Genomic DNA, 26571 nt, shown 5'->3' with positions numbered 1-26571 from the left:
ACATACCCATTAGGGGACAATCCACTGTCTCCCCATTCACAGGGGCAGCCCGCTGAAGCACCCCTCCCATGAGGGCAGCTTGTCTTTTTCCTTGATCAACAGTAAATCCTGCCGACTATGCCAATTATCTTGCCAATGGGTTTCAGCCCTGGCAAGTTTGCTATGGATTCAGTGTGACCAAAGAAAATGACAACAAAACATTGTTGGGGTGAAAGGGTTATACCCAACTTTATTTCCAGGTGGCAGGTCAGTCACTAAAATCCCATTCACTCAGAGCGAGTCTGCATGCAGCAAGCCGGTCTCTGCCTCTGGGCCTCTCTGTCTGCACAGCCGCCCTCCTCTGGGCCTCTATCCTCGGTGCTGCCACCACTCCAGCCTCTGCTCTGCTCTGCTCTGCTCTCCTGCAGCCTTGCAGCCCTGCATCCCTGTCATGCCCAGAGCACTGGGTGGAGCTCTTTTTATAGAGTCTGCAGCCATGTATTGCCCACAGGTGTGCAGTGAGCTAGTCAACCACAGCCAGGTGAGAATCCTGGCCATAGGAACTCTCATTTTATCCACAGCATTGAAAGTCAGCATTTGCTGTGCAGGGACCATATGCCAGGCAGCCTCTTTGGCTCTGGGAGAACAGGGGTGGGTGAGACACAGTCCCTGCCCAGCCGGAATCCTGAGGAATATCAGTGTCAAGAAGGAAGTAATGACAAGGTACTTGTAACTGAAGATGGTGGAGACAACATCCAGCTCGGAGTGGAGCGGTTGGTCAGCTTATCTTTGAGAGATCAGGGAAGGTTTCAAAGAACACATCTGAGTTGAATTGGGAAGAAGGGCCAGGAAGAGAAGGCATTGCAGGGAGAGGAATTCCCAGGCTGGGCAAAAGCAGTGGGGAGATGTGGGAGCCCCCCAACATTTCCTCTGGTGACAGTATACAGGACTGTCCCTCCACCTGGGAGCCTGCCTGTGTCTTTCTCAACACTACCCATGGAAACCCCAGACCTTCTTCCACCAAAACACAAGCCTGCGCTCCAGAGTGCTGGAAGCCAGGAGATGCATCTCAGGGCAGTGGCGCACACCTTGGTCTTGGATTGCATAGTGGTTTGGAGCTGAATTTATAATGGAGAGTGTTACCGCTGTGGCCTGTGCCTGGCTGGCCACATGGCCCTCGGCACCCTGGCTGGATCCAGGTGGACAGATGTGTTCAGAAGCAGACTGACTGCTGTGGAGTTCGTGGGGCTACTGAGCCATCTCCACACTCTCAGCCAGCTCCTCCAGATTCCCCTTTGGCCTAGTCCTCCTAGCCTTGCTCTGCTGGCCTGGTGAGACTGGAACCACCATTCTCCTTTCTGTCTCTATGAAGTCTTTGAACTGCTCTCAGGACTTCATGTTAGTGGAATCACACAATATTTGTCTTTTTGTATCTGGCTTATTTCATTTCGCATAATGTCCTCAAGGTTCATCCATAGTGTAGCATGTGTCAGAAATTCCTTCCTTTTTAAGGCTGAATAATGGTCCATTTATGTTTATACTGCATTTTGTTTATCCATTCAGCTGTCGGTGGACATTTGGGCTGTTACCGTCTTTTGACTCTTGTGAATAATCCTGTTAGGAGCTTGGGTGTACAGACACCTGTTTAAGTCTCTGCTTTCACTTCTTTTGGGTATATATCCAGAAGTGGAATTACTAGGTTATATGGTGTGTGGTTAATTTTTTAAGGAACTGCCATACTACCCTTCCATTTTAAAGTGGATATTTGCTTTTTATATGAAAGGAGTCCATGCATGTGACAAGAAAATTCACCCATGAGAGAAAGATACACATTAAGTAGAATTGTCTTTCCCTCTGCTTCCAGTCTCATTGAAAAGAAATCATTGCTAACAATTTCCTGTATATCCTTTTGGGGGAAACACCAGCATTTTCAGGTGTGACTTGAGAGTGGGTGAATGTGTGGCTTTCTGGATGTGTGTGTGTGTGTGTGTGTGTGTGTGCGCGAGCGCGCGCGCGTGCACCTGAGTCATAGCCCTCATTTGAGCATAGGGAAACAGAGCCTGCATTTGGCTTTCTGCAACTCCGCAGGAGACACCAAGGTTCAGAAATCACTGCAGCCCCTGGGGCACAGATTACTTGCTCTCTACCACCCACTACCCCAGGGCACGCCCAGAGGTGTGCCACACATCCACAGGCCTGTCAGCCCCCTCCAGCCTGTCTCATTTCTCTCCACCACCCTCCCTGGGATAAGCTCCCATTTGCTTGCGGTAACAGTTCATTCAGAAGCCTAGGGCATCACTGCCCAGCCACACCACGCTCACCCACAGAGGTTTTCCATTTCTCAGCTGGCCTTTCTGATTTAAAGCTGCCTGTCAAATGCCACAGATGACGTTAGAAATGAGCCGTTTGGGCTGAGTTTTGAAGATGCTGCTGCCAGATGGGAACTCTGGAGTGTTTTCTATGTATAGTCTTTATGGTGAGCTAACCGAAGTCAGCACGGTTTATTTTGGAAGGTAATTCCTTGGAGCAGGGCAGAGTGGGTTGGGCTGCTTACCCCGGGAAGTGTTTCAAAGACTGCTAAGACTGACATCCTGCAGGAAAATCTGCTGGCCTCTGACAGTTCTGGGGTGAGAACATGCACTTGACGCTGCATTTTGCATCGCTTCTGGCAACAATCTTGAGAAGCGTTTGGGAGTTACATCCATTTAACAGGTGAAGCAGCTGAGACTCTCTCGCTTTGCGCTTTGCGGTATGCTTCTGGTTGTGGTAAAGCTGAGATAGGACAGAGGTTTTCCGATTCTTTGTTTCATATCTCTTGCGTTAAAAATTAAATTCCTTGGAGGCTTCTGTGCATGGAAAAATACTAACAAGAGTAGAAGGTGCAGGTGGGCTTTTATCTGAGATTAATGGGACTTGGTGTAAAGAGCTTGAACTTTGGAGTAAAACCCAGGTTCAAATCCCAGCTTTGCCTCTCACTAGCTCTGTAACACTGGGGCCGTTATTTTACTGTCTCTTAGCCTCAGTTTCCTCGTCTATGAACTGGGGATATCAGCCTTACAGTGTTGTCATGAAGGTTAAAATGAGAATTAAAAAGAATGAAGGCCAATAAAGTTCTTGGCATGTAAGAGGTGCTTAATAAATGGCAGACATTATTGATTTGTAGAAAAGGAAGCCTTTACCAGTGTCTTCCTAGAAATTACCTCAATGAGAGGCATCTTGAGGAATACCAACTGGGATTTTAGGGTACATTATGCAGGCATGTATTAAAGGGGCCATCTTCTGGAAAATGGCCACTTACTGGTGACCTGGAAGAAGGAAACCTCAAGCAGATTTCCCTGTGAGGGCCTGGACTCTATGAGCAAATCCGTAAATGTAATCAAGATTACAGAGGTGATTATGTTAAATATATATATATTTTTTTGGTAAAAAGAATGGTCTTGGGAAAATCAAGCACCCATTTGTCATGGGAACCAGAGTCTACCCCTCTCTCTCTCACCTCTCTCCCCTCCTCTCTCTCACACATATTCTCTCTCCAGCCATGTGCCTACTAAATGCTTACTGACATTCGTTCATGCACTGAACACTTATTGAGTGTCAGCTGTATGCCATGCCTAGACAGGTAAAAACCCACTAACACTTGTATATACCATGTTCAACCTATTCTCATTCAACTATAGAGAAAGAAGCAAAGGAGAATATGAGCAATTCAAAAACTCTGATATCTTCTTTGTTCTCCTAAGCCTCAGTTTTCCTGTCTGTACAATGAGCACAGCTAGATGTAATACTCTGTAGATTCTTTGTAGCTCTTTGATTCTAGAACTCAGCTGAGGTCAAGACTTCTTTTGCTCATCTGAACCCCAGCAGGCTGCTTCAGAACTGCTTGTTAAGCCTCCCCCTTCTTGGTGAGATGATTCCAGCTTGAGTTGGAATGCTCTAATGCTCAAAACTCAACAGGGGTCGCATGGTCAAGCTAGGAATAGAAAATAAGTTGTGTCTGGGTTTTGGAACCCCTGAGCATTCCAGTTATCTTCAGAAGAGAGTGCTGTGGAAAGGATAGACTCACTGAATGGATCCAGCTTCCATCCCACTGAGGCCTTCCCGATGGGGATGTGTGTGTTGGGCCCTGGTCTTTAGGGATGTTGCAAGGAAATAAAAGCTTTTCCAAGCCCTTCTGCTAGGAGCAGAGCAGACTGGCTGCCCCACTCATAGGATTTGAACCTTGGTCCCCACTCCTTACCTGCTGTGTGACATTAACGAGTATCTTTATCTCTCTGAGCCTGTGTTCTCCTTATATTAATACCCATGGTTGTTAAGGGTAGGGTGACCTGCTTATCCTAGTTTGAGAATTTCCTGACTTTAGTACTGAACACCCATGTCCTCAGTTCCAGGCAAACTGAGATGGTGATCACGTTAGTTATGAGGCTGAAATAAACTGGAACACAGAATACATAGTAGGTGTCAGTAAAAGAGAGCTTGCTGGAAGTAGTATGTACAGTGTGTGTGTGCATGTGTGTGTGTTGCATGGATATTTTTGCTGTTCATCTCTTTCAACCTACAGATATCTGTGACATTTAACCAAGCCATTGAACTCAGAGCTACAAATTGACATTTGTCTAACTGAGATTGACCTTTTTAGTCTGTCTTTTTTTAGAAGAAAGATATTTCATCAGACTTCAATATGCTACAACATATCAACACTTCATTTTTTCATTGTCTATAACAATAACAGGGATTGAGTAATTTGTAAAGCTTGCTAGGTAGTAGTGACCTATAGCTTAAAGGACTGTATGGCATGTGTTATGATCCCTAGAAATGGGAAATAGAGAATACTTGAAACTCATTTTGAGAATCTTCAGTGCATTGGTTCACGGAGCTGACTTTCAGAGGTACCTTTGGATCTGATGTAAATCCAAATAAACGTAATCCAGTAGTACTGAAAGCTGACTTCTAATGAAAATTCACATCACTCCACACATAAGCCTCATCAGTGATTCCTCATGCTTTTTAGGATAAGATCTGAACTCCTTCTTAATACCCACAGGGACTCCCCAGCCCAGCCCCTAACCAGATCTGCCCACGTCACGTCATGCCACTCACCCCTCAGCATTCTAGGCTCAGGCTTCCTCTCGGTTCCTTAGAAATGATCTGTGCCTTCCCACTCAAGAGCCTTCATCAGTGCTGTTCCTTCTGCCTAAAGTGCTTATCCTCTCTGCTGTCTCGGAGAAGTTAATTCTTGCTCTTTCTTTGATTTAATTTTCACTGTAATTCCCCCTTCCTGAACAGTCTTCCTGATCCCTTACCGTGGTTGAGGTTCCCCACAAACATAACTGTATCACTAATTTTGCCATCAGTTTGATATATGATGATTGCATCACTCAATCCCTATTCTGTCTTGTTATATCTTATGTGTTCATTGAAAAGGCATCAGTTGTCAAATTTTGCAGGCATTGTGAAAAACTGGAGAGCAGAGGGTTCCAGAGCAGCGGATCTGGAGCCAGATCTGGGTTTGGTTGAATTTTGGCTCCAACGCTTTTCAGCTGTGTGACTTTGGGCATGTTGTATAACCTCTCTGAGTCCAGTTCCTGTATCTGTAAAATGGGGGCTAATAGTATAGTTCATCCATTATATGGTAGTTGTGAGGGTTAAGTTAATTAATATATGTCAGTGGCTTAGAACAGCGCCTGGCACAGTGTATGTTGGTGATGACAGTTGTTCTCACCATTAGTTTTACCACCACCGTAGCAGTAATCAGGTTGCGAACTGTAGCCAGCTAGTGTAAGAAAATATCGAAGGAGAGAATGTTAATTGTTTGTGCCACATTGTGACTTTGTTTTATTAGCAAGTTGAGTGATTATAGAAGAGTTGTTGAAAGCCTCACTCTCCTTATCCATGAAATGGGGTTGGCATTACCTACTCACAGGGCTGGTTTGAGAATTCACAAAGTTGGGGCTGTAGACAACCAAGCCCATGTGGCATACAGCAGATGCTTGAAGAAGCGTAGTGGTCCAGGCACTGTGAGAAACTGATGAGCGGTTCCTCAGATGTGACAGCTAGGGATGCCTGAGCTGTGCTTGAGATCTGGGGAACTGGACTGTAAATCTGGGTTCCCATGTCATCCCTGCAGGGAAAGGAGCCTGCTTCTCTGTGATTTAAAACAAAGCAAAACAGAAAATAACAAGGGATGATCCAAGGTGCTGGTTTTTTATGGCAGCTAACGAGATAGCAGGACGAGTAATTGGAGGATGCATTGCCAACAGACACAGTAAATATAGCTATGATTATGTATTAGCAGTTCCTGAATGGCTTATAATGCGGGAGATTGTGTGAGGTCAAGAATGTTTAAAAAAACGGATGTTATTTAGGTATGTTCCTGCCTGCAGGCATTAGTCCTTGCAGCCCACACTGTTTCAAAGAAATACTTATTCGATGATCATTGTCAACCAGGTATTATTCAAGTGCTTTACAAATGTTAATTCAGTCAGTCCTGATAACAGGCCTTGGAGGCAGGTATTATTATCCTGATTCCCCATGTGTGGAAATTGAGTCAACAGGATGTTAAGTGACTTGCTCCAGGTCACAGTAATTGACCAAAGCAGCATTTGTACACAGGTAATCTGATGCAAGAGTCCATGTCCTCAACCGCTACTGGGTGCCGAGGTCCCAGGGAAGCACCGGATTGACTGAATGCAAAGTACCCACTTTCTCCTTGAATGAGCCAGGCCAGCTGTCCTTGGTCCTGATATCTACAGGTCTCTCCATGAATGGAACTTGTCTCCTGGATTCTAGAACACTAGCGTTGGGAGGGTTTTCGCCCTCAAATTGATGGAAGCTGCACAGTCTCTTCTCTCTACCTTTGACACTGTGCCCACCCCACTTCCAACCCTCTCCCCAAATGGAGTTTCTTTTACTAGGTTAACATGTGTGAGTAGTTTACCGTACCTGCTAAAAGCAGGGCCTTAATTAGCCCTAATTTTTGAAGTCTGCAGCTGTAAACTGTGTTGAAAAGATTGAAAAGATTAGTGCACTAGTAATAAGATAATTGTCCCTGAGAAATGCTCTTAACATGTAAATACAGTTAGTGTGTGAAATCAGAGTAGCTGCAGTATTTTCCCCTTTTGGTGTTTAAAGATGCTCCTGCATGAATAATTATAACTAAATGCAAAGTGCAGAAGTGGCATGCTGTTCCCTTTTATTCTTTCTCACTTCCGTCGCAGCTCAGTAATAGAAGGCTGCTGAGGGGAATCTCTCCTGAAGCTGGTTTTCCTTCCCCAGCAGCCATTTGAAATTTCTATCAGGAGTGTGGCAAGTTGAAGAATTCACCAAAATTAGGGAGGCTAGGCAAACAAAATCTACAGATCCCACTAAAGCTTTTCCGGAGGACTTGGGACAGAAAAGACCACACATTCATGCATGTGAATTGCACGCTCACATACAGAGCTGGGGAAGAGCAGTCTTGGCTACATACAGCAGAAGCAGATGCAATAAACCTCAATCCACTTCCTGAGACCTCAAAAAGCTACAGCAAAATATGCTGCACTTGCCACCATCCTGAGGGGCCTACCTTGTTTTGGTTAGGCTTTTGTATCCTTGGATAAATTGGGGACTTACTTCCACTTGACGACATCAGTACATGTCCTACCTTCCCAATAGACCTTAGCCCACCATAGGCTTCATGTCCTACACAGAGGAACTGCTCTGCTTCCTTGTCTCAGACATTAGCCAGACAGGAGATTAAGCTCATCCGCTTCTGCTCAAGTCTTTAATTCCCAAGGCGTGTCTCTGGGGGAGAGACTTACCTTGACCTGCTGCCAAGAAAACATCCTCCAACACATTAACTGGCCAGGTTCTGAGCATTCATCGCTCAGATTCCAACCCAGCGTGACTCAAGATTTGGTGGATTTGGGTTCAAGAAGAATTTGCTGAGTGTTGTCTACATGGCAGCCTCAGGCCTCCGTTAAACATAAAAATAAAGTCCCTGGCCTTGGGAAAGTGGCACAAGGGGTCAAAAATAGTCTCTAGCAGGGAGTGAGAACACAGGACCCCTCCCCTGCACACAGGAGTGGACTCTGCTCCTGACCCAGTGTTCCCAGGTGCGTGTTGATATACTGTTCTTGAGTCAAGGTATCCTTGGACTTTTGTAGCCAAGTTTGTTGTATAGCTAGTCCATGACCCATATCCCATTCTTAGTCTCTAACCCCAAGGCCTCTGCTGTGAGCGCTGGGACCCGGTAAGCCCGAGCCTGCAGACTTGGGTGCCTGCAGCAGCCTTGTATGCGCCCTTAATGAGGGAAGCACGGCGTGGGCGGGGGTAGCCTGTGGAAGGTGCATGCCCCTTCTAAGAGGGGCCATTGCTCCCCAAACCTAGATGGGCGTTGCTGAACAGAGAGGGTGGATTTCCATTGCCAGATCTTCTAATTTTCCAAGACATGCTGAGAATACTTTTGCATTCTTCTGTGCAGCCTCCCGAATCTTAAGTATTGGCATCACATTTAGTATTTTCCTTTTGAAAACATTGCTCCGGCTGAGCAAAAAGTGTCTGAGCAGAATATGTCCCATAGGCCCCCAGTTTGCTGTGTGTGCAGTGAGCCCCTGACAATGATGTTCTCGAAGTGCCTGCCAATCAGAGACTACCGCCCAGTCACTGGTGCGGAGTTCCATGGCATCCTGTGCTGGGTCAGCCTGGTACCTCAGACTTTAGCTGGCTTCTTGCTGCTCTTGTCCTTCCTCGTCCCACCCTGCCCCCTCCACACAGATGTCTCAGTGAAGTTCGTGGGAAGGGAGCACTTACTATGCTGAATAGATCCTACAGTTATGCCAGACATGTCACGTGTGTGAGTGAGGAGTCCCCACACCCATCCCAGGGCAGAAAAGTGTAAAAATGAAAGGGGATCTTTGTAGACTTTAGGTCAGCCAAAGAGTACTGAGCTCAGTGTCTGTCTCCTGGGTGCTGATTATCAGCTTGCCTGGGGATCTCAGGCTCTTGCCTGACCTTGGCACAGGGTCCGGCAAATTTGCCTCTCTGGGTGCAGAATGGGTCGTTTCAGGAACAAAGCCATTGAGACCATGCTGAGGGGAGTCCTCTATTCCCTGATGAAAGGAGCTCATTGTGCAAAATCCCTGAGCCCCACTGGACCCCCTTCCTCTGGTGGCCTCCCCCTCCTCCTGTTCCCCAGCTGGGGCTTTGTCAGTGGCCCACAGGATGCGCTGTCCGGGGCTGTGCTTTCTTCCCATTTTCCTGTCTCAGCAGCTTTGGGGCTGCCCTGGACAGAAGGAGGGCTGGGCTGGGAGCCCCCTGCACACGTTCTTGGCTCCTCGGTCGACTCTGTTGTCGTGGGTGATGAGAACGCTTCCTTCCGGGAGAGCTGGGAACAAATAGCCAGTTCACAGGCAGCTGCCCGAGGTGGCCGTGCAGAAAGCCAGGAAACAGTGGGTGCTAAAACCTCTTCCTGTTCTGTGCTCTGCAGTGAAGCCTCCCCCCACACCATCTCCCTGCCTGGGCTGCCACCCCCCAGAAAGTCAAGACTGCTGAGCACCAGGTAGAGGCTCGTAAGTCAATAAACTGCAGTGCTCAGCTAACCTGTGGATGGTTAGGGCTTTCTGTTCTCCAGTCACAGCAACTTGAACTTTTCTTTCTGGAGACATGGGGGTGAGGTTGGGGTCATGAGGGATAAGCTGTCCAGTGAGTAGGATGGCACCTTTCTTTGTGGGGAGAAATAAAGCATAGTGGTTAATAGAGGATAGTCACCAGCTCAGAGGGTTCCAAGACCAGTGCAGGTGGGTGGGGCAGGGGCCATGGCCAAGGGGAGGGTGTGTACCCACCTGAGGGAGGTGGCAGTTGCGTGGCTCCAGTTGCAGCCATGTCAGCCTGCATGCCCACCTGGCCAGCTCTTCTGACATTTTAAGAAAAGCTAGAAATTTGAGGATTGTGAAATCACCCAATTTTTAAATGTTGGCAACTAGTGAAAAAGAAACCAAGCACCATGTAGATTGTATCAGAGCACACCCAAGTGTTTTGGTTACTTTTCCTTTTTAACTTCTATGATGATACACAGGTTAAATGGGCCTGGCTCTGTGGCTTTTGGGGAAGTCTTGTAATGTTTCTGAGCTTCAGTTTCCTCCTCTATAAATATGGAACAATACTACAGAGTACCCATGGTCTGGAAACAGAGGCAAATTCATGCCATCAGGAGCATCTCCCAATGGTAAGAGCATCAAATAAAATCACCTATGTTTCCAGACTTTATGGCCATCCTGTAGTAGCCACGTCCATGAGATGGAAGGAGGATTTATTGAAATAATGCACATTAATTGCCAAATACGTGCTTTATGAAGGCTTAAATGACAACTATGATAATGGCCATTGTTACTGATGTCATCATTGTCGTCTCACCACTGTTACCACTAAGAAACAAAGGAGAAGGCTGGGGAGGTGCTGAGTCTCCCCACCCACCCCCCGGCCTCCTGAAGCTTCCTGCCTTTGACTCTTGATTCTCATCTCAGGAAACCTCTGCCTGCCCATCCCCTGGAGGCTCACCTGCCAGCCATCTCTCTTCCAGCCTCAAAAGGGGGCTCCCGGGTTCCAAGGCACAGCCTGGGCTTGGGTGCATCCTCCATAGCCCCTGCAAAGCTCTCCACTCCCTCACCGTGGGCCTGGTGGCCTGGGGTTGGTGCCCTCCACAGCTTGAGTCAGCAGTTCTGTGTGTGGCCTCCTGGAAGCATTCCGGACGTGAAGCACTGCTGAACTGATTTTCCCAGAGCTGGGATATGCTCTCTTTTGAGCAAAAGTCCTAGTTAGAGGCTCTTGTGAGGGAGCCGAAGAAGAGGAAATGAAGAAAAGGGAGAAGGGATGCACATAAAGATTTTTTTGTGTGTCAGAAAGGGATGAACCCAGGATTTGGTTTCAAGAAACTTGGATTCTAGACTGGTTTTTGATATACTGTAGGTGGCCCTTAGGAAATGCATTTCCCATCCAAATCTCGTATCAGCAAAATATACAGAAAATGGTGGATTTGATTCAGGTCAGGGATGGAAATAAGTTTCATCTCACAGGGAATCTGGAAACTGTTGGTAATGTCAGCTTGCAGGGACATATTGAGAATTTGAGGCTATTTGATTTCTTGGTGACATCCAGCCTGGGCACCATGTACGGAAGTCGCCGCTCACCTACTGTGGTGGCCTCTTTAAGCCTCTTTGTGACTATCACAGTCTCAAATTCCAGGGCTCAAACCTTAACTGTTTCCCTATGGAATGGAAAACCCACCCAACAGTCCCAGAAGCTGTAGAACAAAGCATAGTGTCTCTGGAACTCGGGACAGTGTCTGTAGCACTGGTTCCAGTTAGGCTGCCTGCCTTCAGGGTGACCACAGCAAGTGGGTGCAAAATGGGGAACTGCTGCAATCTGGACCTTGGAGAAGCTAATTATGGGGCTGAGTTGGAGATGTGGCCTGTTTTCTCATCTCCAGGAAGGCATGTGTCCAAGCGGAGCCCAGGTGGCCAGCTTGAGAAGGACAGGGAGCCCCGGAGGGATTGTCCACACCTCTTGTATGGCTATGTTGGGTGGATGCTGCATTTCTCAGTTTTTTCTTGGCATGTGGCATGTCTTGTTTCTAGTCTGTAATGCCTTTGAGCTCTGAAAAGCAGAACACTATAGAGTGATAGTAATTGTCCCCCAAGAGGAACTAACATTTGTGGCTCACCTGCTGCACACTGGGTCTTAGCAAGGTGGCAGAGTCCCACCTCAGTCAGCCTTCAGAGTGACCATCTGAGATGGCAGTTGTTATTACTGTTGTTTATTATAAATTAGGTAATTAGCCTGAAGACCCACAGCAAGGCTATGGGAAGACCTGGTATTGGGAACATGTGATCCAATTCCCTGCTCCATAAGGCTTTCTAGGGCCAGCTGCTAATAGAAACAGGAACAGTGGTTTAGTGATTCCAACTCATGATGTGGCTGCACCACTGGAAGACAGTGTAGCTTAGTGGTCCAGAAGTACAGCCTCAGGAGCTGGGCTGCCCTGGTCCAAATCCTGGGGCTTTGCCACTTACCAACAAATTAACTAACAAAATAACTTTGAGTGAATTATTTCTGTGAGCCTCAGTTGCACCATCTGTAAAATTAGGCTATTAATAGTTAGCTACTATTCTGATTGTTGTTGATATTGACCAGCCATGTGACCCTAGGCAAATTGCACGAATGCTGGCGGTGACAGGGCAACTGCTTGCTGTGGCCAACCAGTAGCCATTCAGCTGGGAGCTTTACTGTTGTGCAGCAATTCACGTCCAGTGTTACTAGATTTCCCATTTTTTACAAGAACAAGTGAGAAATCTGGATTTAAAAGTCAAATATCCTCATTTTAGAACATTGGCAATGATTTCAAATGTTTCATCAATGTTACAGGCCAAAAAAACCCAATTGTGTGTCATTCACAGGCCACCATTTGGCCACCCATCTCAACATTTCATACCTCAGGCCTCTGATCTTTCAGTTAGGTATATTCAAAACTTTGTAGTTCTGCATAGACTTTGTGAAGAATTACAAAACCTCTTAAGGCACACACAAAACAAAGTGTTACATACAATGGTTTAGATTTTTGTTAATAACCATCGTGCTCAGAGATACACACCAAGCCGGAGAAGCATTAAAATCATTCCTGAGTTTCCATCCATCTGTGGTTTCTCGTAGCTTCCAAGGCTGTGGATAATTAACCACCTCAAAGGACCTGAGCTTCATGTTGAGGTTCTGTTGCTCAGTTCTAGGGTCTGGGCTAAAAAATGTAGAGGGAATGAAGCATACAAAGACACCTATAAACTTTTAAAACTTTTTACTACAACATAGAGCAAGGAACTCCACCCTGTTTTCAGGGCCTAACCATATCTGTCACCAACTTTCTAACACAGTGACAGTCCCTGACCTTCTCAGTGTGGTTTCTGTTCTCTCCCAAGGCCTCTTTGAAGGTGAGTTTGCATTTTCCAATAAGGTGAGTGTTGTGTGATTCTGGCCTACAGTCACATTCCAAATGCAGACTTTTGCAGAGAACAAGGGGCGTTCTGTGTTGTTAGCATCCCTCCCTCATCACGCAGCACCACCTGCCATGCACGTGCCCTGCCTGCACCCCAGGAGCCACCCACACAGGAGATAAGCACACTGTGAAATCCCAGAGGGACATCTCGAGAGAAAGCCCCATTGTGTGAGCCCCTTGATTGCTGTGACCAGACCTCCAGGAGGAATTGGGGTCACACCTCCCCAGGGAGGGAACGCTGGAAAGAGGAGGGTGTGATGGCTTTCTGAGACAGGAGAGCTACCTTCACGGTATACATGGGGAGAAAGGAAGGACAGAAAACACCTTGCACCCGGCTGTACACTGAATGTTTTCTACCCACAAATTCCTATGTTGAGATCCCAACCCCCTGTGTGATGGTATTAGGAAGCTGGGCCTTTGGGAGGTGATTAGACCATGTGGGCAGAGCGCTCAAGAATGTGATCAGTGACCTTATAAAAAGACCCCCAGAAAGCCCCCTAACCCAGTCTACTAGGTGAGGACACAGCGAGAAGACGGCTGACTCTGAACCAGAAAGCCGCTCCCAGGTGCTGCTGATTCTGCTTGTACCTTGATCTTGGATCCCCAGCTTCCAGAATGGTGAGACATAAATCTCCATTATTTAAAAGCCACCCAGTCTATGATATTCTGTTAAAGGAGCCTGAACAGACTGGGACACACCCACCATGGAGTCTAAGAGTGTGAGCACCAGAGTCCCATGTGTGCATCAGACCCTTGGTGGCCTGCTGGGTGACAGAGATGCAGGTCCTAGTCTTGGTTTCTCCCTGGCCATCTTCGTCACCTTGGATGCCTTCAGTCTTGCATTCCCTGTGATAGAGCAAAGGGCTTCTCAGGCTTCAGTATACATAAGACTCCCCCACGGGTATTTAACAAAAATGCAGAGTCTTTGGACCCTTGCCCAGAGATCCTGGTTCAGTAAGTTCTTGCTTCTAGAAACACCAGGATATTGGCTAAGGAACTGGTTTCTGGCCACGTACAAACCCGAGCACCAGTCCTGGCTCCATCCCTTATCAGTCCTGTGTTTTTGAGCAAATGATCCTTCCAGAATATCAGTTATCTGATCTGTACAATGGGGAACATGATACCTCCCTTGGCAGGGTTGCAAGTATTCTATGTGCTTGGCCCAAAGTAAGCAATTGGAATGAAGTAGCTGAATTTACTTGTTTCACTGCTGTCAAAGGCAGTCGGTTCAGCTGTTATCCACAGTAACTTGCAGCTCCAAAGAGTTGCGGTTTCATAGGGTTGGGTGTGGAGGGATATGTTTTAGCCTTCTTAAGCCTAAAAGAAGAAGAAAAAAAAGGAAGACTATTTTTGAGCTCTTAAACTGTGTACTGGACCCCTTAAAATACCTGGTATTATTTACTGTTCACAACAACCCATGATGTCAGTGGTACCCCATTTTTAAAGACGAGGTGACTGTACATCAGGGTTTGCATGAGGCAGTCCAGGCTTAGCCCTCTTAAGCTGGTATAATTATTAGTGCCCCTTTTTACTAAGAGAAAGGTCCCAGACAAGAAATGTTGTACTCCACTGTCTTGCAGTGGCCACCTGTTGGAGAATACAGCCCCACCTACCTACTGTGTGTAAATGAGGAAAGTAAAGCTCACGGAAGGTAAGAAGTTTGCCTGAGGCAGAGTAAGTGGTTGTTATCTGTTGAATCCCCAGTACCTCAGAATAGGACTATATTTGGAGGCAGAGCCTTTAATGAGGTGATTAAATTGCAAGGAGCCCCTTCGGAGGAGACCCTAATCCAATCTGCCTGGTGACCTTGTACGAGGAGATGAGGACACAGACACACCCACAGGGAAAAAAACTGTGTGAGGACACAGGGGAAGACGGCCACATGCCCGCCCAGGAGAGAAGCTTCAGGTGAAAACAGCCCTGCTGGCACCTTGGTCTTGAATTCTCCAGCCTCCAGAACCATGAACAAATACATTTCTTATGTGTAGGCCACCCTGTCTGTGACAGTCAGTTCTGGCAGCCCTAGCAGCCTCATACCGTGATTACACATGATTTCAACCCATGGCTGATCCCCAAACCTGCCCTCTCTTTTCCCCGTAGGATCCCTGTTTGCCTTGTGACAGGCTCATAGTACAAGTGACAGCATCTGGTTGGTTGTGTGGCTTGATGTCCAGACTCACCTTCGGTGCCGTGGTCTCCGAAGAGCCCATTTTCCGAGCAGAAAGGAGTGCTCTTAGCGAGTTTTCCTTCCTCTCCATCTCTGATCCCATAAAGAGCTCATTGTATTTCCCGCGGTGCCCCGGCTTTGGCAATCACTAAGAGTAAGGCGCAGCCTCCCGATGGCAAAGGCTCCCGACTTCTGTTGCCACTCAGAGGGCTCACGGGGATAGACGCCATGCCAGCTTCTGAAGTGTCCTCCTGAGCATGTCTGTGCAGAGGTTGTACGACAGGGGTCCATTGTCTGTGACAGGATGGGCCCCGTGGGGAAGTCTGGCTCCGAAGGCTTGAGTCACAGAACTGTCACCTCCACACCAAAGCCATTGCTTAACACTGAAGAGCAAACACTGTCTTGTGATATCTTCAAAGCAAAGGAAGAGAACGCCCCTTGCAACGGCTGCAGCTTAGCTCAGGGCTCAGCACGACCAGGAGGGCCAGAAATGTTTGATGCATGCATGGAATGATAATGAACAAATTCCTCATCCTCCCTCTACTTTCTTTATGAAAGCTGATTTGCTTGTTAAAATTAGGCCTTTGGCCTTGATGGGCTCAGAAGTATTTGAGCCTGGCTTTCGGGTCTTGAAAGCCAAACTCATGAGGTGCAAACAAGTCTCACTTCTCCAGGATCTGTGCTTAGGCGCCTGCTTCTTATTTAAACAATTAGTTTTGGGAGTTGAAGTGTATACAGAGTCCTCTTAAACTCATTTCCATCTCCCTCACTGCGCCCACCAGCCATAGTGCTAGCTGTTGAGTAGGCACTCAGAGAGCATGTGTGGATGGACTGGCAAACTACACGGGTCCCTGTTGTGGCAAAGTGACTGCATCTCATTTTTAGTGATGATGTGTATGCTACATTTCTATCAACCACGTTCATTACCTTTATAAAAAATATAGATGCTAACAAAGAATTCCAGTAGTTAAGGTGGTATTGTGTATTTGCAGTAAGTGTTGTTCCTTTTGGTTAACATTATCCAGGTTACAATATTACTTTGTCTGAGGTGGGACTTTATCATCCAGTAGAGCTGCTGTAAAATAACAGACCACAGATTTCTCAAATGCAGGGTGCTGGGATCAAATCCAGCCTTCAGCACTATCTCTGTGACCTTAGGCAGGTTACTCAATCTCTCTGGTCACCAATTTCCTCATTTCTGTAATGGGACTAATGGTGATTTCTACTGAATAAGGTTGTTACAAGGGGCAGATGAAATGATTTGTGTATAGAGGTTAAGCCAGTGCCTGGAACATGATAACAAGTTATTAGCCATTACTTAAAATTCTAAGTTACTGGTTCTTGCTAGTATCTATGACTGTTCTAACCTTGGCCAAGTAATATGCCCCTGGGATAAAGTTTAGAATAAATCAGAGGAATGAAAACTATCTCAGGACAAGAGGATTCTGAGTGATCATTTCCATTAATGTTGTTGTAATGGCATCTAAACAAATTCAGAAGTACTGGTATACTTGGCAAACAGGGCTGAAAGCTAACTTGTATGTAGTACAATATCCTGATAGTTGAGCATTTCCTTATTTAGCATATTGTAACAGCTCACATACAGCCTGGCACATAGTAGGTCCTCAATAAACCATAGCTATTAGTTGTGTGTATTTCAGGTTCCTGGGATGTACTTGCAGACTTAGGGAGAGTATGTATCATTTCATTTCCAAGGCTGAAGTGTTTGTATAATACAATGTGGTTCTGTCAAGGTCAGTCTTTGGAAGGTACATCAGTTAGCTGTTACCACAATGGTGCTATATAACAAATCACCTTGGAACTCTGTGGCTTGAAACAATTAGCATATGTTCTTTCTGTGTCTGAAGGTTGGTGGGGGTTGGCAGGGGATTGGCTGATCTAGGCTGAGCTTGGATCCCAGCTGCAGGTTGAGTCCAGGTCTGCTCCACGTGTCTGTCATCCTCCTTGGACCAGCAGGCCACCTGGACATGTTCTTCTTATGGTGATGGCAAAAGCACAAGAGGTCATGCTCAGTCGTGCAAGCACATTTCAAGCTTCTGTTATGTCATATCTGCTAACCTCCCAATTGGACAAACCAAGTCCAATGGGCAAGCCCAGGGTCAAGGATGGGGAACCATACTCTGCCAAGATATGCAAAGTCACGTGACCAGAGGGTGTGGTAGAGGGAGTGGTGAAAAATGAGGGCCACTAATTCAGTCTACCTAGTTCTCTATTTGACTTCCCCAATTTAGTCATTGCGATAGATGATACGAAAGGGGCTTCCCTGCTTTAGGCAGTTCCGTGGTTCCTGGTACCCACATTAAGATTCTAAAAGCACTCCACTGTAGCATCTGAGCATGTTGCAAATTCCCCCTTGGTCTTTGGGAGCCTTTCCTCTGACAGATAGGAATTTACTCTACTGTAAACCAAAGCATCCCAATTTAGACAGACACGATGGAGTAGGCAGACAGCATCATTGACCCGGTTCCACTTCATTAGCCTTTCCAATTAAGGAGTATGTTGTTGAAAGTGAGACCTCACAGATATATAGTCATACCTGGAATCTTCTGCATGGAGCCTCTGTAGGGGAGAGTCTTACATTTCAAATATGCAGAGAGGGAGCAGAGCAGAACTTTTTGGCAAGTGAATCCTGAGTGTTAGGACATAGCTGCTTGTGAGTGCTTTATCTTCTTCCTGGCTAGGTAATTAACATGCTATTTAGATAGCATTTCTGCTTTTGTCTTCCAGAAGCTTTTTAATGAATATTAGACCTCTGACCATGTACTGATAAAGTCTCTGATCTTGGTGCTTTACTATATACAATGACCAGGCTCTTGGTTTTGTCAATATAGTTGATAGAAGTTTCCTATAGTTTCCCAAGGAAGGTCTTTTCCAGTGAAGTTGTTCTGAGGGGTTCAGGATTGTATTCTCCCCTCTCCACCCCCTTGGGACTCTGAGCAATGAAGCATAAGCCCCAAACAACAGCCAAATGAGCTGTGAAGTACAGCTTAATTAGTCTGGGCACACACCCAACACCCCAGTGCAGTGCTTTGCAAGGACCTGGGGTTAAGAATGAGGCTAATGTTTGGGTCTGAGATTCAGCTTGTTATCTTCTAGTCAGATGTAGCCAGTGGGATCTGAATGGAGAAAGAGATAGACACACACAGACAGACTGAGCTGAAGAGCAGATGTGGTATGCTGTCACACACCGAAGATCTGAGTCACACTCCCTGTCACAGACCAGGAGGGTGGCCTTGCCTCCCAAAGATAAGAATGGGCCCTGCCCAGTGTGCTTGCTTGACAGGGGGAAATGGGAGTGCAGGGTCCACCCTCCCTGCATGCGAGTGATGAAGGAGCTGGCTAGCGGGGCTCCATGAAGAGTGGCTGAAATAAGGGGCCTGCTCACTCAGAGTGGCTCCATGAAGGTTCTCCCCCATGAGGGCTGTCACTTTTCACTCATGGGGAAAAGCTAGTAAGAGTTTGGAAAAAGGTGTCTGAAATATTTCCTTCAAGACATCTCCCAGTTCCTTTATGGGCAGGGCTGCAATGCGGGGAGAGGGACAGAAGTGTTGCCCCCAATATTTTCCTGGGTGGGAGGAATATTCAGGGCCTGCATAGAATGTGAGAATTGGAGTGAGGTGTTCCCTTGGTGACCTCCTTTAAGTTGCACCGCTGGAGAAGTGCTGAGACCTGGACTACTGAGAACTGGAATCCGGGGAGAGAAATCCCTCATCTTGAAAGAGAAGTTGGAACTTACCAGAACCCAAATGTTCTGGGTTCCTGCCTCTTACACTCTGCAGAATCTGTCATTGTTATAAAGAGACCACAGAGTAATCAAGAAAGTGAGTGACAGTTCACTTAGGGTGGGGGTTTAGAGTGTTCCAGTTTCTCTACTCTTCCTTTTTTTAATTCTTGTAAGAACACTTAACATGAGATCTGCCCTCTTAACAAAATGTTAAATGTATTACATGGTATTGTTATACACTTATCTATAGGTTTCGTAATCTGTAGGCACAGTGTTGTATAACCAATCCCTAGAGCTTATTCATCGAGCGTAACTGCAACTTTTTGACTGCTGACTAGCAAATCCCCATTTCCCTCTCCTCCCATTCTGTGGCAGCCACCATTCTACTCTCTGTTTCTATGAGTCTGCCTATTTTAGATTTCTTGTGTAAGTGCAATCATGATATTTGCCCTCCCATGTTCACTGCGGCCATATTTACAATAGCCAAGACATGGAAACAACCTAAGTGTCCCTAGACAGGTGAATGGATCCAGAAGATATGACCTAGGTATATCATGGAATAGTATCCAGCCTTAATAAAGAAGGAAGTCCCACCATACATGACAACATGGATGACCTCGAGGGCATTCTGCTAATTGAAATATGTTAAGACACACAAGGACAGACACGGCATGTGTCCTACACTTCCTTCCTTATTCACCATGTAGGCCAGTGGGCTGGTGCTAATTTGCATGGCTTCTTAGAAGCCTGTGTTGGAAAATCTTTTTGGGTAAAGCAAAGCTTCCAGCTTAGTTTGTACATCAAGGCCCTAAAATCATGCCCATTTTCTGTAAGAGGCAGCTTGAGGTTGCTTTCCCAGAATCATGAATCCAAGATGGCTAAATTCAGAGCCCACATACTACAGACAAAAATAGCCTTTATATGCCGGGTTTCCTGTTTTCCTTGGAAACCACTTGCTGACAACCACTACCACCTCGCTGTCCGTCCTGTCCTCCTCTGTACCTGCCCTGCCCCCACCCAGCCCCCACCCAAAGAGTGCATGTTTAATGACCCAAGACATTACCACCAGGCATTTCCAGTCAATTGGCTTTTGTAGGGAGTGAATGAATAGGACTTTTCTCTGGCCTTCTTTATCCTGAAAAGGCTCTTCCCCAGCCCATTGGAATGTGCTGCGTAAACCAGGAATTAAGCTCTTCTTTTCTGTCTCATTCTTTCCTTCATTCTTCCCAATATCAGACACAAGTTGGTGGCCTTGTCCCTAATCGGAACTTTATGTTCTTTCAGGTTTATTCCTAATCCTTTTATGGAACCATCTTCTCCTTCATCAAGAGGATTTGAACATGCTTTGAGATACTCCCTGAGGGTGCTTTGTTTTGTATTCCTTTACACTTCATCATTTTGCATGATCTCCATGCAGCTGTCCCTAACCTCTTAATGAAAAACGAGCCTCCTCAGTCATCTGGGCACGGGAGGAGGTGCCGAGGGGAGACTGGAGATGGGGCCAGGCTGTCTTCATGCCTCGTGGAATGGGGGAGATGGAGGTGGGCAGCCTCCCCATGGGGCTGCTTAAGCCTCTGAGATGAGATCTAGCTGTGTCTTCAAATGATGCTGGGGCAGTAGGTTACATTCTTCCCCCCAACTCAACATGTGTTTTCTCCCTTCTTCTCACAGGACCCACACCCAAGTCCGCTGTTCACCGTGCAGACCCAGGTCAGTACCTTCCCGAGTTTGTGTCACCCGTCTCTGCACTGAGGCTCCTGCACCTGCTCTTCAGGGAGCACTTGCACATTCTGACTCTGTGGCTCATAAATGCTGGGCAGGCACCTCGGGCCATCCTTTTGGTGTGTTAGGATATGTGCATGCATGCACATGTGTGTACATACCCCAGCTGGGGGAGGGTGTGTGCTCATGTGTACCCAGCACCATAGAAAGAACCACACCTGTTTCACATGAGAGTTCCTCTGTCCTGTGCTTTTGCCCGACAGTCATGAGGTAAATGCAAGGGGAGAGAGGAGACGGGGAACCATGCAGTGGGGTGCACCTTCTCTCCCACATCTTTGGGTTTGGAGAACTTGCTCTTCTTGGCAGTTAGGGCAGCAGGCCCCGGCTGCCAGGGAAAGAAGTTGTGTCCTTGCATCCACACGTCTGTTGGGCCATTTGTAGGATTCTGGATCGCAGTGGTGTTTGTGTGTGGAGCAGGGGACCAGTGGGCCTTGTAAGGACGCCATGGCTCTCACTGTCCGCTTTCTGCTTTCCTGGGGGGTGGGACAGTGGAACAGCTGTGAGTAAAGGCCTTGGGAGTCCAACAGACCCAGGGAATCCCAGATCTGTGTCTTCTGGCCCTGACGGGCCACTTAAACTACCAGCCTCCCTCTTCCCGTCTGGAGTATGACCACAGGAAAGGGCGTCTATAAGGTCATTGGTACATGCTAAGTGCATGTGAGTGTAGCTTGTAAAACCAGTGGAACTGTTACCTTTCCAGCTGGACTTGAAGGAGGGGTATCTTTGGATCCATCACTTCCTTAGCTCTGTGGGTTACTCAGGCAGCGAAGAGAGAAGACAGGATGGATCTCATCAGAGCCCCACAGCTAACAGTTTTTGAGTGTCAGAGACAGGCAAGCCTCTCTGAACATTTCAAGGATGAACAGCAGCTTTTTGGGGGCTCTCCAGCAAGACCACCTGCGTCTCTCTTTGCCCTCCTCTGTGGGTATCCTTTCACCAGCTTCCCTCTCTCAGTCTCCCAAGAGCGGTAAAGAACAAGCGCACCCTCCTTCTCTCTCCTTGACCAGGAAGGCCAGGTGTTATGGGGAAAGTGGATTCACCGTCCTGTCATTTCCCCTGCACATACATTTAGTGACATCAGCTTCAGCAATGACCGGACAGAGCTGGCAGGGAAGAGCAGTAGGGGGTGACCTCGAGGGTGACGAGGGCCCAGCTCTGCCCCCTTGTTGGCCATGCTCTTGTCTGGTTTTTTCTCAAACTTACACCATTCCCATGTCACTGAAACCATGCTTGCCATGTGTAAATTATCACTGGTCTAACTCACCTAATAAACCTTTTTCCTGAAGTTATTTTACTTTCAGAAGTAGACTTGACCTAAGTTGACGGTTCCAGTTGGGGGTATCTCTGACCCCTGAGGAGATGCAGCCATCTCTCAAGACAGTTTTGGTGGTCACACCTTGCAGGGTGGGGGTCCCTATGGATAGAGCCCAGAGACGCTGCTGAACACCCTACACCACACAGGCCAGCCCCTGGGGAGATCATGACCCCACCTACAGTGTCAGTAGTGCCGAGGGTGAGAGAGGCTGCCCAAGAAATAAGACTGGTGAATTCACAAGGTTGACTACTAGTTATGTGTATTTTTGACCAAACATTAAAATAAATATTAAACTAATAAAATCTAATAGTTCCTTTGGGGGCCCTCTAAAACCATCTAAACATACTCTCAGAGGAAGGTGTGCCGCACTTTGGGAACTGTCTCCCCCCATTTCACGCAGGTTGCATGCTGCACGAGGACTTAAGTGATAGCACTTCTCTTCTTTTCCAGTTCTTCCCCAGAAGGAAAACTTATTGGGCTCAGGAAAGCCCTTGGGCAAATAGTCTGTGTCCAGAATGCTGGAAGCCAAATCTTTTCTCCTGGGGGCAGAGTGGCTGCACCCTGGATGGTTCTGTGCGTGGCCCTGCTTATCTTTCTCCATGGAAACCACCTAATCAGCCCTTCCAACCTCCATGGGAAAGAACAGCGACGTGCCCGTGGCTTTGGCCAGCACGTTCTGAGGGTAACAGCTCACGCCTGCACAGAGACCTCTCTTGGAGTTGCATCCCTTAGCCCAGGGGACCTGAGACCTGACCCACAGCCAGACATGGCAGGAGGCAGACTTTGTGCATTTGTGCCATGCCAGCAGGGAAATGACTCACTTTGTCTGCAAATACTCCTTCAGTTTCATCTGGTTCTCAGTCTTTGGGGAGCCCTAGGATGTTGTCTTTCCTGAGTTCTGCTTTCCTGTGTTCAAGAGACATTGGAACCCAACCAAAGTGCAAATGTTTTTTTGTAACTTGGCACAAGCCTGTGGCCAGATCTTACTTTGTGCTCAGCCTCCGTCCGTCATGGGACTCATGATGGGATCCTGTTCAGCTGCCTGCAGGCAGGTCAGGCAAGAGGGGCATGGAAGGGTTTTCTGGCAGAAAGTGGTGCCCCACTTATTGCCCATACGGCACGAGCAAGATGGCAGATGTGGTTGAGCCTGGGAGAGCCAAGCGTGCAGAGGCAAATGGCAGGTGTGTGCTGAGCCCTGAGTCAGCTCCATGTCCTTCCCCCAGCGCCCTTTGCCCCCAAGAAGGACATTTGCTGCTCCATCGGGAGCACAGGTGTCTCAGGTGAGCCTGTCTTTCAGAGTTCGCGTGAGCTGTGTCTGAACATCTGTCTGTGGCTCGGCTTGCCCAGGGCCTGTGTAGGAGTGTTGGCCCCCTGAGGACCTCTCCTCCCACACGTCCCCAGGCTCCCTAGCATCCCTCGTGATGGCCCTCACCCAGGGATAGTGAGCCTGTTCTGACTTGGGGGAGAGGGGTTGACAAGCTGCCAAGGACGGGCTCTCTAACGCTCCTTGTCATCGGCACAGCAGAGCTTGGCAGCTGTTGGCATCAGCAGGACTCTCTCTGCTTAATGACCAGATTAATAGAATGAGGGAGCCAAGTAAGGTCTGAATCCCTCATGTCAGCTTTCCCCTCAGCAGGCTGCCCCTGGGGTGTACCGGGGAAGCCCTGACTCGCGGTGCTGAATGCTTCCCTAGTCAACAGCTGGTGGTTACCCAGAGACCAGGTGACCTAGAAATGGGGAAAAAAAGAAGGATGACAGAGTTTGATTTGGGTGAGCATCATTATCGTGAGTCCCACACTCACTGGCATTCACCATTTGCCAAGAATTCCCTTCTCCCATTGAATCCTCAACGGCCATCATTACACACAGGTGTTCTTATGAGAGCAGCTCCAGATGAGTAATCTGAGAGTCAGAGAGGTGAAGTAGCTTGCCCAGGTCCCACTGGAAGCACATAGCACTGGTGAGTGTCCAACACAGAGCATTTCACATCAGAATCTGTCTTCTCAGAATTTTTCCAGAAAAAGAGGTTTTCTTGGCCAGGACAAAAATTTGCTAATGACCAAGTGAAGCTGTAGGGATGGGCTTGATGTATGCAACCCCAGGTCAATACAGACGATAGATAAACGGATGATTGATAGAGCCCTTTGCACACATGTAGACAGATGTACTTAGATAAATAGGGAGAGAGATAGATGACTGGAGAGCAGATACATAGATGAATAGATACAGTGCTTTGCACAGTGAATAATTCTTTGACAGGTCACTGCAGGCTTGTGGGTAAAATGGTTTCAGCGACAGACTCAATAGAAAATTTATTTTAAAACAACAAAAATGAAAGATCTCCCCATGCATCAATAGTGTTTTGATAAATTTGAATGCTCATTATTTGATTCTCTGTTTCTTATTGATCCCTGAGATGGTTTATCATTGTTGAATCCACTTCAGTTGGCAAGGTCTCCTATCATTTAATTTTTGCTTCTCTGCTTCCTTCCCCCTCCCCCACCCCAACAGCTTCACTGTCAATTAGTGGCCTCTACTCAAACAGTGAGATGCCCTGGGAGTTGTAATAAAGGACCCCTTCCTGAAGATGTGTGAGTCTAGGTATTTGTGAAGTTGGCTCTCCTAGAGGGGAGCAAACTCAGGTTTACACGGAGATCCTTCTCAGGATCTAAAGATCAAGGGCATCAGTGGGATGCCCTGACCACTCAGCTGTTAACAGCCAGCCAAGTACTTGAATTCCTTTGATCAACTAACTGGGAGGAAAGAGAGGGAGTTACTTTCATATTTTTGAAAGATGATGTTGGGGCCGTGAGGATTGTGAATCAAAAGCTCATGAAGAAAATCCCTAGTGGGTGGAAGGAAATTAACACTTTAGAAATTAGACCTATGCAAACTCACTCATCCGCTTGCTTTGTTCAGTCAATAGCTTTTGAGCCCAGAGGAGGCCAGGCCATGTGCTAGATGCTAAGGATGCTGCAGTGAAGGAGACAGAAGGTTCTTTACACATGGAGCATCCATTCTAGTTGGGGGAGTCAGACAGTGAATTTATGAACAAATAAATATGCTTACAATTTCAAGTAGTAGAAAGTGAACAGAAATAAGACAAATCGGTTTATGAGCAAGAGTGACTGGGCAGGGGAGGTGGTCCTGGGAAGGCTCTCTCAGGGAAGTTCAAGCTCAGTCACTGAGATTTGCACCGAGCTTGGAGTTCAGAATGAGTGAACCAGGCAGAGACCACAGCAACAGTGTTCTGAAAGTTCTGCATATTACATCTGGGTTCCTATAAAAATAATGCCAGTTTTCCTTAAAATCAATTAAAGCATTAGCTCCTTGGAGCTCCTTCAAAGCCTTTGTGTCGTTAGAACGTCGAGATGAATAAGGGATTACCTTACCAGGCAAGGTGAAGACAGAGGGCTGAAGAGGTGGAGAGAACAAAGGGCCTTAAATGTTGGGCCATCCAGTCAATCAGTGTCCAGTGTGAGCATTTTGACAGGGCTAAGGGGGCTTCAGATCTTAGCAATGTTGTGCTAAAGGGGGCTTCCGTGAGCAATCCGGCTAATAGTTATCATTAGCTAATTAGCTGACTCACATTTGGCTCTGCTGCCATCTCAGTCTGCACCAGTGGTTCTCAACAGGGGGTGTATCCCCCCACCCTTGCCAATGTCAGAGCGAGGGATGCTATAACAAGCTATAAATACCAAAACGGAGTTATCTACCCCCAAATGTCAATAGTGCCAGGGGTGAGGAACTTGGGTATAACCCTGTTTGCTCTGCGGACTGCTTGTTTGCACAGAGTCGCAGCCTTGTAAATGTGAACAGGTAGAAGAGTGTCATTTGTTCCTTAGTTCTCTTGTTGATGTTCAAACGTCCCCCTCTCTGGGTAATAACTGGACAGATCCCTCCTCCAGCTCCTCGCCTGACACATTCCTCCCCGCAAGTCTCTGGGTTTGTGTGACAGTGACTGGCCATGACTCGTGGTGTGTGTGAGCGTGTACACAGTGTGTGTGAAAGGGAAAACACCCCTCAGAGATGGTTTCCTGAGAGATTTATAGCCCCAAAGGGCAAAGAACATGCAGCATTAAAAAAAAAGACCAAAAAAAATCAAGAAGCTGGTACTTGGCTTGGGTTCCAAGAGGGGCTGGCCAAGGCTTCGGGACCAACGGCACAGGCCTTGGGAATAACTTGATGTTGGGGCCTGGTTCCTCTTTCTGAAGCAGACCACAGCCTCCTCTGTCCAAACTTTTCTTCTCCTGAAGCTCTTCCCCCACTCCTGGGATTAAAGCAATTGCTGTCTCCTCGCCTCTCTTCCAGTTCTGGGCTTCGATTAACCTTTTCCTCCGTAGAGAGTGGTTTTTGGAGTAATCAGGGAGCTTCTGAAAGGCTCTTACCTGAGTCTCCAGCCCATTAATTCTTATGGTGCCCAGCATCTGTTGGAGAGGATGGCGAGACCAAATTGCTTCTCAGCCCATCTGCTTTCCTCTCGCTGGCCTCCTTCGGGGAGCAGAGCCTCCAGAGCAGGCAAGGCTGGTTTGGGGACAGGCCAAACCCCTCTCCTAGGATCTTCC

General features: G+C 47.3%; 1 protein-coding gene and 1 long non-coding RNA gene across 3 annotated transcripts in view; one reads left to right on the top strand and one right to left on the bottom strand.

The window, feature by feature from the left end:
* Positions 1-26571, top strand: part of XYLT1 (xylosyltransferase 1) — a 313184-nt gene that overhangs the window by 66481 nt on the left and 220132 nt on the right. The window contains exon 2 of one of the 2 annotated variants that reach the window (XM_036992013.2): positions 20581-20619. The exons of the other annotated variant lie outside the window; for it this stretch is intronic. Within the exon in view, the coding sequence (XP_036847908.2) occupies positions 20581-20619 (39 nt within the window). The remainder of the gene's footprint in view (positions 1-20580; positions 20620-26571) is intronic. 2 annotated transcript variants of the gene reach the window in all.
* On the bottom strand, positions 360-20517 carry LOC108405107 (uncharacterized). The gene is made up of 3 exons (XR_001855085.3): positions 15178-20517; positions 14197-14314; positions 360-13843 (listed from the first exon to the last, which is right to left on the bottom strand). It is a non-coding gene; the product is annotated as an uncharacterized lncRNA (long non-coding RNA).

This window comes from Manis javanica, chromosome 10, assembly GCF_040802235.1.
Source record: "Manis javanica isolate MJ-LG chromosome 10, MJ_LKY, whole genome shotgun sequence".
Lineage (NCBI taxonomy): Eukaryota > Metazoa > Chordata > Mammalia > Pholidota > Manidae > Manis > Manis javanica.
Note: the sequence above shows the minus strand (reverse complement) of the source record. Positions and strands in the feature narration are given on the sequence as shown.